This window comes from Notolabrus celidotus, unplaced genomic scaffold (assembly GCF_009762535.1).
Source record: "Notolabrus celidotus isolate fNotCel1 unplaced genomic scaffold, fNotCel1.pri scaffold_496_arrow_ctg1, whole genome shotgun sequence".
In the NCBI taxonomy this organism is placed as follows: domain Eukaryota; kingdom Metazoa; phylum Chordata; class Actinopteri; order Labriformes; family Labridae; genus Notolabrus; species Notolabrus celidotus.
In genome coordinates this window covers 1-13,338 of record NW_023260301.1, presented here as the reverse complement: position 1 = coordinate 13,338, position 13,338 = coordinate 1, and the positions used below count along the sequence as shown (strand labels likewise).

Sequence of the window (13,338 nt, the reverse complement as noted above, 5' to 3'; positions counted from 1 at the left end):
ATTTAGAATATAAAATAAAGCTGAAAAACCTTATTCTTTAATTCTCATAAAAAATAAAAAAAATAAAAAATTCTCAATCTTTAGAAAACAACAAAAAGATTAAAACATTTAGTAAAAGTAAAAAAACTAAACCATAAAAAGTGTGAACATCTAATAACCTCTCTCTGAAATACTCCTGAAGTTCTCTCTGAGAGCGTGTTGGTGACAGCATAAGCCCCGCCCCCCGCCGTGCAGGGAGCCAATCACAGCGCAGAGCAGTGGTTTAGTACCTGGGCTCCTGCAGGTGTATAAGAAGCCACCCTCACGTCCTCTCAGACACCGTCAGACACCGTCAGGTGGATAAATCTCAGACACCGTCAGGTGGATACATCAGGTGACATCATGCTTCAGCTGCTGCTGCTGGCCGCGGTGCTGCTGGGGGGATACTTCGGACTCACTCAGACCCTCTTCAAGAGGTCCAAATGTAAAGGGAACGCTGCCATGGCGGGAAAGACCGTCATCATCACAGGTGAGCCCGCAGGTAGACCTCTGTCCTACAGGTGATCCAGGTGAGACAGGGTCCTACAGGTGATCCAGGTGAGACAGGGTCCTACATCTGATCCAGGTGATACAGGGTCCTCCAGCTGAGACAGGGTCCTACAGCTGATCCAGGTGATACAGGGTCCTCCAGCTGAGACAGGGTCCTACAGCTGATCCAGGTGATACAGGGTCCTCCAGCTGAGACAGGGTCCTACAGCTGATCCAGGTGATAGAGGGTCCTACAGCTGATCCAGGTGACCCAGGATCGAGTCAGAGGTCTACAGTCTGACTCTCTAACTCTCTGGATGTGTGACTCTATAGAATCAAAGATGGTGGACTTAATTTAACATTAAATGAATTTAACAGCTGATGAAACTGAAATGAATCACACATTATAATATTCATATATGAATCTAAAACACTGAAGTCCTTGAGTCTCTGTCTGCTCTCTGATTCTGTTTTTAAATGTCAGATTTAATTTGGACTGAAAGATGATTAAATATTAATGTAGTCCTTTATTATCTTTAATTGACAGCATGTGATCATTTCTTCTCCTGCAGTTTGACTGAGGAGTTATTAATATATCTCATGAACCTGCTCTCTGTAAACTCTGATCACAGCTGATAAACTTTAATAATCTGATCTGTAATCTGGGATCAGATTCTGTGAACAAACAGATTCAATCTAGAATAAATATTTATGTTTATTTTATTGATGAGACGTTTAGCTGATAATATTCTCCACGACAGCATGCTTTTATTTTGTAAACATTACCATAGTGATTTAGCCTGTTAGCATGCTAACATGTTGTTTTGTGCAATAATGTTAGCTGCTAGCTTACTGTAAATGCTAACATGATTATATTTACTAAATATTCAAATCAAATGTTGGTTTAACATTTACCACCATCTCAGTTTAGCATGTTGACGTGTTTTAGCTAGCTTAGTTTTTAAAAATATATATTTTATTTGTAACTTTTTTAATGTAACAAGACAAAACAAATACAATCAAACGGGCTCAGACATGTGAAATGCAATAAAATAAAATTGATAATATTAAAAATAAAATGAATAAATTAATAGAAAACATGTGAAGACATTTTTTGTTGAAAAATAATTTTAAATGACAAAATAAATGAAGAGAAGAAATAGAATAAATAGAAATATATATAAATATACATACAAACACACACACACACATGCACACACTGTAGCTAGCTTAGTGAAATGAAGGCATGCTAATATTTTAAAAACAAGTTATTTTAAAAGATTCAAAGATTTTTATTGTTAATTTCACCTTCTGTGAGAGGACATACAGGGTTTCTCTCTTCCAACTCTTAAAGAGCAAAAATTCAATATAAAACACAATAAAATATATTAAGAATCACACAAACACTTCCTGAAACACACATTAGTACACACAAAGTTTGGAGAGGGAGGGGCAGCTGCATCCGTGCGCCGACATCTTTCCATCGAATCAAAATCACACTTAACTTCAATTATCATTAAAACCACGACGCTTTAAATTAACATTTGTATGGAATGAGCTTCAAAAGCATGTTAGCATGCTAACATGACATTTTGAAGTTACTACTACTTTGAAGTGTTAACTACTATCTTAGGTTAGCGTGTTAGCATGTTGGCGTTTGCTAGTTAGCAGTAAACAAAGTACCGCTGAGGCTGATGGGAGTTTCTTCAGGTCCGCAGGTCGGTGGGAATAAAACAAACAAGCACGGCACACAGGCGCCACCTGAACCCGTGTCTTTAACGATGACACGCCGACACGTTCGTACAGAGCACACATGACCACACAGAGTCAGCGTGGTCAGGGTTAAACACCACGTCTTTGTTTGGGTTAGCATCAGGGCGCTAGCTACGTTACATCACGTACATTATTCGTACGTTACGTCATCTTAGTGACATCACACTGCAGGTTAAAGCGTATACGTTACAGCTGTTCTTCGTCCGTCCCCTGACTCCTTGTCTTTCTGTAATACGGGTCCTGACCACTAGAGGTCACCACCTCTGCAGACGACCTGCTCACAGAGCTGTGTTATTAAAGTTCTCATGGTTCATCCTGAGGGGAGACTGAGCGAGGGGAACCATCACTGACTCTGTGTGTTCCCGCTGCAGGAGGAAACACCGGCATCGGCAAAGCCACGGCTCTGCACCTGGCGAGGAAGGGGGCCAGAGTGATCCTGGCCTGCAGGAACCGGGACAAAGCCGAGGCGGCCATCTCTGACATTAAACAGGTGAGAGGAGGAGGAGGTGAAGAAGGAGGAGGAGGAGGTGAAGAAGGAGGAGGAGGAGGTGAAGGAGGAGGAGGAGGAGGAGGAGGAGGAGGAGGAGGAGGAGGAGGAGGAGGAGGAGGAGTGTTCCTGTTCTTCTCTCTCAGGCTGCATGTGCTCACTTGTTCCAGAAGCGTCCACACAGCTTGCACAATAGCTGCTCACATTCACACACAGGGAACAGGTTTGTTCACCAAGAGAGACTCTCAGGGGGGGGCAGGTCAAATCACGCCCCAGAGTCAGGCTGACATCTCACACACACACACACACACACACACACACACACACACACACACACACACACACACACACACACAGACTCTCTCACACACACACACACACACACACACACACACACACACACACATACCCGCCTATATGTATTACAAGGACACATCTCTCCAAACCAGTCTGGTGGTGTATTAGGGGAGCACCCCTTTCCAGCTGCCCCACAGAGATGTGGGTGGTATCAAAAATTCTTTTTTGAGCCCAACAACACAGATCTCACTTCAGAGTTTGAATACACACAACACAACTGGAAATATAACAACCTGACAATATGCATCATTATGTGGACAATAATTAATTTGATAATAAGCCCCACCCATGACATAAAGCGTTATTATAAGGACTAACACCATTTGTGAGGACAGTGGCTATACAACACACAAAAACGGCACTGAAGTGTATTAAAGGGTCAAACATGAATTAATGGAACGGGAAAACACACACACTACAGTGAAGACATTGTGCTTTAAAAGTACACACCCGATATATGAGGACTGCCTGTTCTATAAAACACAAAGTATATCCCCATACATGAGGTATGTCTGTAATGCAGAGCTGGTTTACTGTAACAGACAATATAACCAAACCTGTATGTGTAGTGATTTTTATATAGTGTTATGTGTCATATGACTGTTTTTCTACATTGAGTATGATCTTTAAATAGACAAGAGAACATATCACAGCATACTCAGTAAAGAAGAAGCCATGTTTAATTATTTCTGTTTTGAAAACAGTGACAGTCAGTTCCCTGTTTGGCCGCACAGCAGCCATCATCAGAGGGCTGAGAACAACAAACACAAAGGGAGTTGGACTTCACTCTCTTTTTTAGGAAGGTTCTTAAAGTGTCTGATCACTGCTGAGACCTCTTTTAGAGACCACTGTTGTTTTTGTTTCCTCCGAGGATTGTCCCTTTCAGCAGCTTCTTCAAGTAACTCTATAAAAGAGGAAAAGAGATTCATTGACTTTACATTTGTTTGTGAAATACTAAAATTACAATTTCAAAGAAATGTAAATAAAAAAATGTATCTCCTGATACATATTCTGATATCCCAGATCATGGCACTGGATTCAAGGTGCAGATCAGATACCAATGCTCTCCCTTCCCATATTTAAAATGTGATAACACATCTAACTATGCACACCTAACTGCATAGAGCTCATTGTTCTTGTATTTGTAAAGGTAACATAAAATGTTTTTTGCGTTATATCTGTTAAAACTAAGTGTGCTCTTATTGATCTGCAACCTATAACGATCAGATGATAATGGTTTGATTAGTCTCTATTAAATGCCAATCAGCCTGAAGAAAAATAGGCATGTGTGTATGTGTGAAACTGTGCCTTGGACAATAACATTTGTTTTATTTAATCAAGACAAAGAGAGTCAGTGTATTTAAGCAGTGTTTGGAAGAGTTGCAGCATCACTGGATAACACAATACATTTCTGTGAGCTGTTCAGGTAGCACCTGTGTATTCCAGCTCACTGTTCTCCCTCTGAAAGGCTGTTCAGTACTGGGGCCTACAGTAACATACCTACTTTCTGAGGCCTCAAAAGGCTGATTTATTTGTTTTGGGCCAATAATCTCGTAACGGTTAGCTGCCATAAAAAGAATATATTCTAGGTTTACAGTGCCTTCATCTGCATTGTCAGCTTATATCATAAAGTACTGTTTAGTTTAGGTTCTAGCTCTACATCACTCTAATATAACAACAGAAGAATATTTGTTTGAAGTGGGTATGATTAAGAGCATATAATGTTTCAGTTTATGATTAGCATTTCCTGAGTTGAAAACAAGGCAGGTTGATGTCCTGTAAATGACCTTCGTCATGGTCCTTGCATAATCTTGTTTTCATATTTGTTCATTGTGTAAATTCCTGTAAGTTACATTATTAAGATGAGTGCTTTTATTTATGTTTATTTACATTGTAGAGGCAGACTTTCGGTAAAAAAAGGACAAAATAGACGAACTTGAAACCACACAAATGTCTCCCAAACGGAGTGTGTCGAAATTGTATTCTTTGTTTTAGCACCTGGCTGATAATGTTAGTTTAAAAGGAAGCTAATAATTTCATTTACAGATAAATATGCTTATATTTAGCACTCTATCAAAGCTTGTCATTTCGTCAAGTTTAAAATGGTAATCTGTTATTTTGTTTCGTCTTCTCCGTAGCTCTGACGGTGTGTTCACACAATGGTCACAGCATGCTCTTTGGAGCTACATTATAAAAAATTTAAGATTTGTGAACCATCCGTTGGTGAGTCAGACAATCATTCAGCCGGGGAGGCTACATGTCCCATTTCAGTATTAACTATATATTTTGTTTTGTCTTTATGCTGCTTTTATACTGCCAATAAGCAATGCAAAAAACAGTGAAAAACGAGAAAAATCGATCAACATGATTCGGTTGTAGTCTCCTTTGTGTTTGTGCTTTTACCCAGTGGTTCCTGTGCTTCTCTTCTTTTGGGCACTTTGCACTTCCCAACAGTCTTTTTGCTGATTGCTGAAAAGAGGGGAGAAACTAGTAAAATATCTTAAATCCTGACATTAAGGTTACCATTTAATTGTCATCTTAACTGCTATGTCATTTACAGGATGTTATAAATCTACATCTCCAAACCATCTAAACTGTATTTTTTTAACAGCTTCAGAGCATCCTACAGCTAATGAGCATATATATATAAAACCATCAAGAAAGGAAGATCACAACACTTCATAGATACTGCAAAATATTGCTTACAAGATGATGACTAATGGAACTTGTTTAAGTTTCAAAATGTGTTGTTGTCAACATTTACATATCTTTAACCATAGCTCTGCAGTTCAAAATGTTTAATTCTTGTTATACTTTGAGATGTCCCTTCTAGGGCAGAGTCACAATCTGTGAATGGAGAAGTACACATTGAATACACCCTAACAAACAGCAGCAGTGTGTAGTCTACATGACCACATGTAATATTCAAACATCACTGGGCTGCTGAACTGAGGTTGATGGTCATACCGTCTGAGCTGCCTGGAGGTTCCTCGACAGGACAGCTAGCTGTCTCCAATCCTGCAGCATGAAAAACAAAACTCAATATGAATGGTCATATGATCATTTCACCTGGGCCAATATCTCAACAATTATTTTAAACAGCATTAGTAATTATGTTAAATGTCCAAAGTTGTCACATTACAATATATAGTGTCAAAATATCTCATGTTAAAAAAAACCTGTAAGCTTTGCAAAACAACCTCCGCACATAAATTGAATTTTAAGCTGTGATTGCTGAGTCATAATATTCAAACATCACTGGGCTGCTGAACTGAGGTTGATGGTCATACCGTCTGAGCTGCCTGGAGGTTCCTCAACAGGACAGCTAGCTGTCTCCAATCCTGCAGCATGAAAAACAAAACTCAATATGAATGGTTTGGTTTCATATGTTCAAACATTTCATAATCCCAAACTGTTCTACACTTTCTTTATAGAGGAACAATCTCTGGCAATATCTCTTCAGCATCTCAAACAGACGTACAGTTAAAATTGCAGATTCAATTATCCTTTATTTTGCTTTGCAGGGATTTGGTTTGTCCTTTCCTTTGTGGTGTTTTGTGACTCACGTTCAACTCAAAGAGCTGTATTCTCTGTGGTAGTACCATGATAATCAACCTCGCTTTTGCCCATGGGGCCTGGCCGGGCCAAGCCCGAAGAAGCTACACGGAGCAACCCTGTGGACCCACCACCAGCAGGGATGGCTTTCGGGGTTGGGTGCAATGTAAGCCGGGTGGCAGGCAAAGGCGGGGACCTAGGCGCGCCGACCCCTGGCAGCACAGACTGGCGTTTGGTACGTGGAATGTCACCTCTCCAGCGGGGAAGGAGCCGGAGCTGGTGCGGGAGGTGGAGCAATACCAGCTAGATATAGTTGGGCTCACCTCCACGCGTAGCACCGGCTCTGGAACCAAACTCCTGGAGAGGGGCTGGACTCTTGCCTTTTCTGGAGTTGCCCAGGGTGAGAGGTGCCGGACGGGTGTGGAAATACTCACAAGCCCACGGCTGAGCGCCACAGTTTTGGAGTTTACCCCGGGGACCGAGAGGGTCGCCTCGATGAGGCTTCGTGTCGCTCTGGGAAAGTCTCTGTCTGTTGTTTGTGCCTATGCGCCTAACAGCAGTTCAGAGTACTCGGCCTTCTTGGAGTCTCTGGGTGGCGTCCTAGAACGGGTGTCGCCTGGGGACTCTATAGTTCTACTGGGGGACTTCAATGCTCCCATGGGCAACGACGGAGAAACCTGGAGGGGAGTGATTGGGAGGAACGGCCTGCCTGATCTGAACCCGAATGGTGCTTTGTTATTGGACTTCTGTGCTAGTCATGGATTGTCCATAACAAACACCATGTTCGAACATAGGAATGTTCATAAGTGTACCTGGTACCAGAACACCCTAGGCCAAAGATCGATGATCGACTTTGTGGTCGTATCATCTGATCTGCGGCCGTATGTTTTGGACACTCCCCCCGGCTGCGCCTTGAAATCCTGTCCATGAATGTCACAAACAGAATTGGTGATTTGCCCATCATTAACTGGCTGTTAGCTTGTGGTAAAGGGCTTGTACAACAATATAGGGTGGGTGTGTGTCTGAATTGTTCTATGTTAACATTTTATAAAGTGTGACATCATTGCAGCTCCAAAATATGATAAAGTTGTTCATGGACATACAGCGCTATATTTACAAAGCCTTGCCTACTTTAAACCAAATCTAAAGAACTGGACTTAAATCCCCTCATTAATGCACTTTACAAAAACATTGTTGACCTGGAAGTTCATCACATTATTAGATATACAGATGCTCTGACATGTAAATGTGATTTAAACAGCACTGAAACCTACAGTCTTTTTCTTACTATATCATACTAACAAGGGTACAGTCCTAAATAAATGGATCAATTTATGTCAAAGTGTGAGCAGTTTCAGTAATTTCACTTGTCAGACTTCTGTAGTTTTGTTAAGTCTTTGATTGGAACACAAGAATATGTGATGTCAAATTTAAGATCTCCACCACTTCAGACAAGTAAGAAAAACAGAGTTAAGCCAATTTTAAATCAAAATGATTTTTTTTATGTTAAACTTTAAATATATAAAATTTTAGGATTTCAGGAGGACACGACAAGAACATAAGATGACAGAACATGTCGTATGTGTTGCTCTCTAGAGAATGTATTTTTTTTACCCTCTGTGGACCTTCAGAACAAACTTCAAAACAAATGTCCCTATGGCCACATTAAAGTACATCTTATCTTAGAAAAAAAGCCTTGTCTATTCTAAAACTTAAAATGTAATAAGTCACCTGTTGAATGCCACCATTCAGTCTCAGCTGAGGGTCTGTCTCAGGTGAAATCTTGTGGGGGAAAAAATGAAAGACTTAAATCACTGAACATTATTAAGCACACCAAGGAAGTACATGCTGATGTTTTAAGCTTGTAACACAACTATGTATTTAGAGAATGGTAGATAACACAGGTGATACTGTGAGTTATCAACTAAAGAATGTGAGGATTTACTAGCATACAGACCAATAAAATACAAACACACAGTCCTCAGTGTGAGTAACCTCGCAGGTTTATGAGGACCGTACATCTATACTTCTAAATACAAATACACAGTCTTCTGTGTGTGTAACCTTGCAGGTTTATGAGGACCTTACATCTATACTTCTAAATACAAATACACAGTCCTCAGTGTGTGTAACCTTGCAGGTTTATGAGGACCTTACATCTATACTTCTAAATACAAACACACAGTCTTCAGTGTGAGTAACCTCGCAGGTTTATGAGGACAGTTCATCTATACTTCTAAATACAAATACACAGTCTTCAGTGTGAGTAACCTCGCAGGTTTATGAGGACAGTTCATCTATACTTCTAAATACAAATACACAGTCCTCAGTGTGAGTAACCTTGCAGGTTTATGAGGACCTTACATGAATACTTATAAACACAAACAGTGGTCCTAATTTCCTGCCAAGTCCGTTTTACACAGCTGGTTTTAAACACAGATAATAAAACTGATGGGTCTGTAGGTATTTATCACAGATTAAATCTACTCAATAAATACATTTTAATTCTATTTTGCCAAATACTAAAGTTATTTCCACGGGTCAGAGGCACACCTCACAGACATTTACCTTCCCCATTGCATCCTCTGCCGTAGAGCTGGCCTGGCCTTGGCCTTCCTTGTCTGGAGTCCCCTGTGAAATATGAAGCAACATTTAGTATGCAATAATTCAACGCAAATTAAGTGTTTAACTTAGGCAGCATTTCATTATATTCATAAATTGGAAAAAAAGTAACATTTGTTAACCAAGCCTTGCAGGGGTTCTTCTGTAACCAAGTGGAAAAATGTGAGCAAAGTTCAAAAAAATGATTCTTAACTCGAGTATGCATCCATCCTAAAAGATTGAACTCAAAATCATCAGACGCTGACACGACAAGAACATAAGATGACAGAACATGTCGTATGTGTTGCTCTCTAGAGAATGTATTTTTTTACCCTCTGTGGACCTTCAGAACAAACTTCAAAACAAATGTCCCTATGGCCACATTAAAGTACATCTCATCTTAGAAAAAAAGCCTTGTCTATTCTAAAACTTATAATGTAATAAGTCACCTGTTGAATGCCACCATTCAGTCTCAGCTGAGGGTCTGTCTCAGGTGAAATCTTGTGGGGAAAAAATGAAAAACTTAAATCACTGAACATTATTAAGCACACCAAGGAAGTACATGCTGATGTTTTAAGCTTGTAACACAACTATGTATTTAGAGAATGGTAGATAACACAGGTGATACTGTGAGTTATCAACTAAAGAATGTGAGGATTTACTAGCATACAGACCAATAAAATACAAACACACAGTCCTCAGTGTGTGTAACCTCGCAGGTTTATGAGGACAGTTCATCTATACTTCTAAATACAAACAGTGGTCCTAATTTCCTGCCAAGTCCGTTTTACACAGAAAAAAAAAATCTCTTGTATCCTCCAAACTGTATGACTGTTGTTCCTTGACTGGTGTGTAAACAGTGCAACAGGGGACTCAATACGAAGTGTTAACCCCTTAACATCTCCACATGATGGCAATTTGTTAAATCAGTATACTACTGAGGTAAAATATTCCCTGAACAACTCAGCCACAGATCATCTCTGTAAAAACAGAGACTAGTCATTTAAAATAGCATGAAAAGCTCATAGTAGTATTTAGTCTTAAAGTTTAGCGGTGATATGTGTGATTCAGACTTCGTCACCTGTCTTACCTGCAGCAGATGCGGTGCGTCTCCTCCTTGGACGTACACAGTCTCCTCTACTCGGAGATATCTTTTCCAGAAACAGACGAGCCAATCACAGTCACCGTTCTAGACACGTTTCTCTGCTCTGATTGGTTGTAGGTGCTGTTAGTCTGCAGTTGTCTCCAGTGCAACACATCCAGCTCCCGAAACTCGGATCAAACTGTAAAACTAGGCAGTGCTGATCATATCTGAATCAAGATTCCGTTACTGCATTGCCTATTTCTCGCATCAAATGTTTTCAGAATCACATTTTAGTGTACTGTTTAGCTGTAATTTGAGATCGTTTGTGACCTGGCAGCCATGTTTCTCACCACCACGCTCAGTGACAGCTCCTTGAGTGACAGGTCACGTTTCTTTGCTCTGATTGGTTGTAAGCATTTTGGTCTGTGCCTGTTGATAACGCCCCCTTGACATAGACATTGCACTGTTTCCACACTGAGGTGTATTTGCAATCTCTCTGGCCATGCCAGGCTAGACGTAGGCAGCAGGAAGAGGAAAGAGTCAGGTGGATCCAAAATGTTTGGGCGGTGGGGGGTCTTTATTTATTTATTTATTTATTTATTTACTCTTTTCAATGATATATTTTATTTCAAAAGTTCCTTGCATAGAATAGTAAAAAAATGTGTCTTTAAATTACTGTTGTCAGGAGATTAATAGAATAAAATACAATAGAACAGGTTGCTCCAAGTTACAAAATAACTCAAATATAAGTTTAATATACAATATAGAGTGTATAGAAGTTAACCTCTTAGCACTCCGGGCGTTTTTAATGGTAATATGGGGTGTAAGACGGGTAATTTCAGTGATAGATAACAGGTCAACAGTATATGTCACATAGAAGTGGTTTACATCATTTGGAGATTTCACAAGAATCGCATTTTTCGACGATTGGCTGGTGAGCACCTCTGTTCTTGAGGCTGCTGAGAAAGCCCCTTATTGTCAACATACCTAGGAAAGCCATACATCCTCTGAGAGCCCTGTGTCTCTAGTTTATGTGTGTAAAGTTTCATGAGGCTGTGATTATCCTAGAGGTCACAAGAGGTCATTTTATACAGTGATCTCGAGGTTTCAAAAACTGGTCTCACTAAGAGAAAAGGCTACTGTGGGCTCTAATATCATCACACATGAATACAATAGGGATTGAATCCACAAGAGTCTCAGCTTTCCAGTGATATCACATGTATGCAAATCAAACACTGTTTAGGGACCCCAGTATGCAGAAACACCATTTTAGACTAGGCGAAAAAAACACATTTGTACTGCATGCAGAAACCTGCTTTGTTTTTGCCTCAAACTGAATGGGAATAGCATAAAGTGGGTATGTATGTAAAGAGGAGACTTGTGGGAACCCACTGAAAGATTTTCATTCAGATATCTTGAGGTCAGAGGTCAGGGGACCACTTTGAAAAGTTTTTTGATAGCCAAAATTTAGCCTAACTTTGGAGCGTTAGTTAACCCACTTCCCTTCCTATCATGGCATGGTTGGTATTAATTGATTCATTAATTGATTCCTTATGTCTTCTAGTTTCATATGATATCAGTATCTTCGCTGTATCTTTAAAACTCAGCCCACAGAAGCGTCTGAAAGAAAAAAGTCGGCAGGGCCCGCCAGTGGGCCGTCGGAGTGATGCAAAAAGACAGTGCCTAATATAATAACAATAGTACAATAAGATATTTACAAAATAAAGCTTAGTAAAAAGTAATAGTGGCAGTTACATTGACAGTTGTATTTACGGTAAAAAATAATAAATTAATATGACAAATTACAGGCTTTGTAATTAATTAATTGCAAAAAATGTCATAAGATTTTTGTTACTCAGTCTGGATTACCCTGTTCCTATATGGTTTTATCTTACTTCTACACTTTAATATATTATATTGGTTTATTTTAAAAGGAAAAGTCTGCTGCTTTATCAATCTCTAGCAGACAAGAGTCTGTGATGAAATTCGGTTAATACACAGTATTGACAAAACCCAACATTATGGGGACTTCCGGCCGTCAGCCAATCAGAAGCCGCGAATCATACACATGTGTGAATATTCATGAGCGGGTGCAGTACCAAAATCCAGCAGTACGAGCGCACTTTCAATACACAGATTATACACAGAATCAGTGTTTTGTGTACTAAAAGGACTTTTGGAGAAAATTTGAATTAGAGCTCCCCTAACCTATAGAAACACTTCTACAGTGTCCGAATTATGAGGACTCTGGACATGTCCTCATAATTCAAAATGTCCGTGCAGTGTGGTGTGTATTCCGATGAAATGTCTACCTAATACACAAATACCAACACACACACACACACACACAGACTCACACACACACACACACACACACACACACACACACACACACACACACACACACACACACACACAGAGACTCACACACACACAGAGACTCACACACACACACACACACACACACACACAGACTCACACACACACAGACTCACACACACACACACACACACACACACACAGACACACACGCACACACACATACACAGACTCACACACACACACACAGACTCACACACACACACACACAGACTCACACACACACACACACACACACACACACACACACAGACACACACAGACTCACACACACAGTTTACTCTGTGCTGAGGTTCCTCTGTAGTCTCAGATTATGAGCCTGAGTCCTGGGACAGGTTCAAAGGTAATCTGATCAGATTACAGAGGATGGATCAGATCTTTAAATCAGGACGGATTCTAAAATCAGTTTATACGTTTAAACGACACAGGCTGAAGGTTTGATCCAGATCAACACAAAGACCGTCTCAGGAGGACTGAGATTATTTAGTTCCTGTAATCCAGTCCTCTGCTGGATTCAGGATCATCAAGGTTTTTTGATCAGATACAAAGACAGTTTATCAAGTCCACCAGGACTTGATGAAGACGTGGTCCATCA

General features: G+C 40.2%; 1 protein-coding gene across 1 annotated transcript; it reads left to right on the top strand.

The window, feature by feature from the left end:
* The first annotated feature begins 252 nt into the window (after nucleotides 1-252).
* Nucleotides 253-2,963, top strand: LOC117809860 (dehydrogenase/reductase SDR family member 13-like). The gene is made up of 3 exons (XM_034679382.1): nucleotides 253-508; nucleotides 2,652-2,786; nucleotides 2,938-2,963. Exons 1-3 carry the CDS (start codon nucleotides 382-384, stop codon nucleotides 2,961-2,963), a joined length of 288 nt encoding a protein of 95 aa, XP_034535273.1. The 5' UTR covers nucleotides 253-381.
* Nucleotides 2,964-13,338: the final 10,375 nt, after the last annotated feature.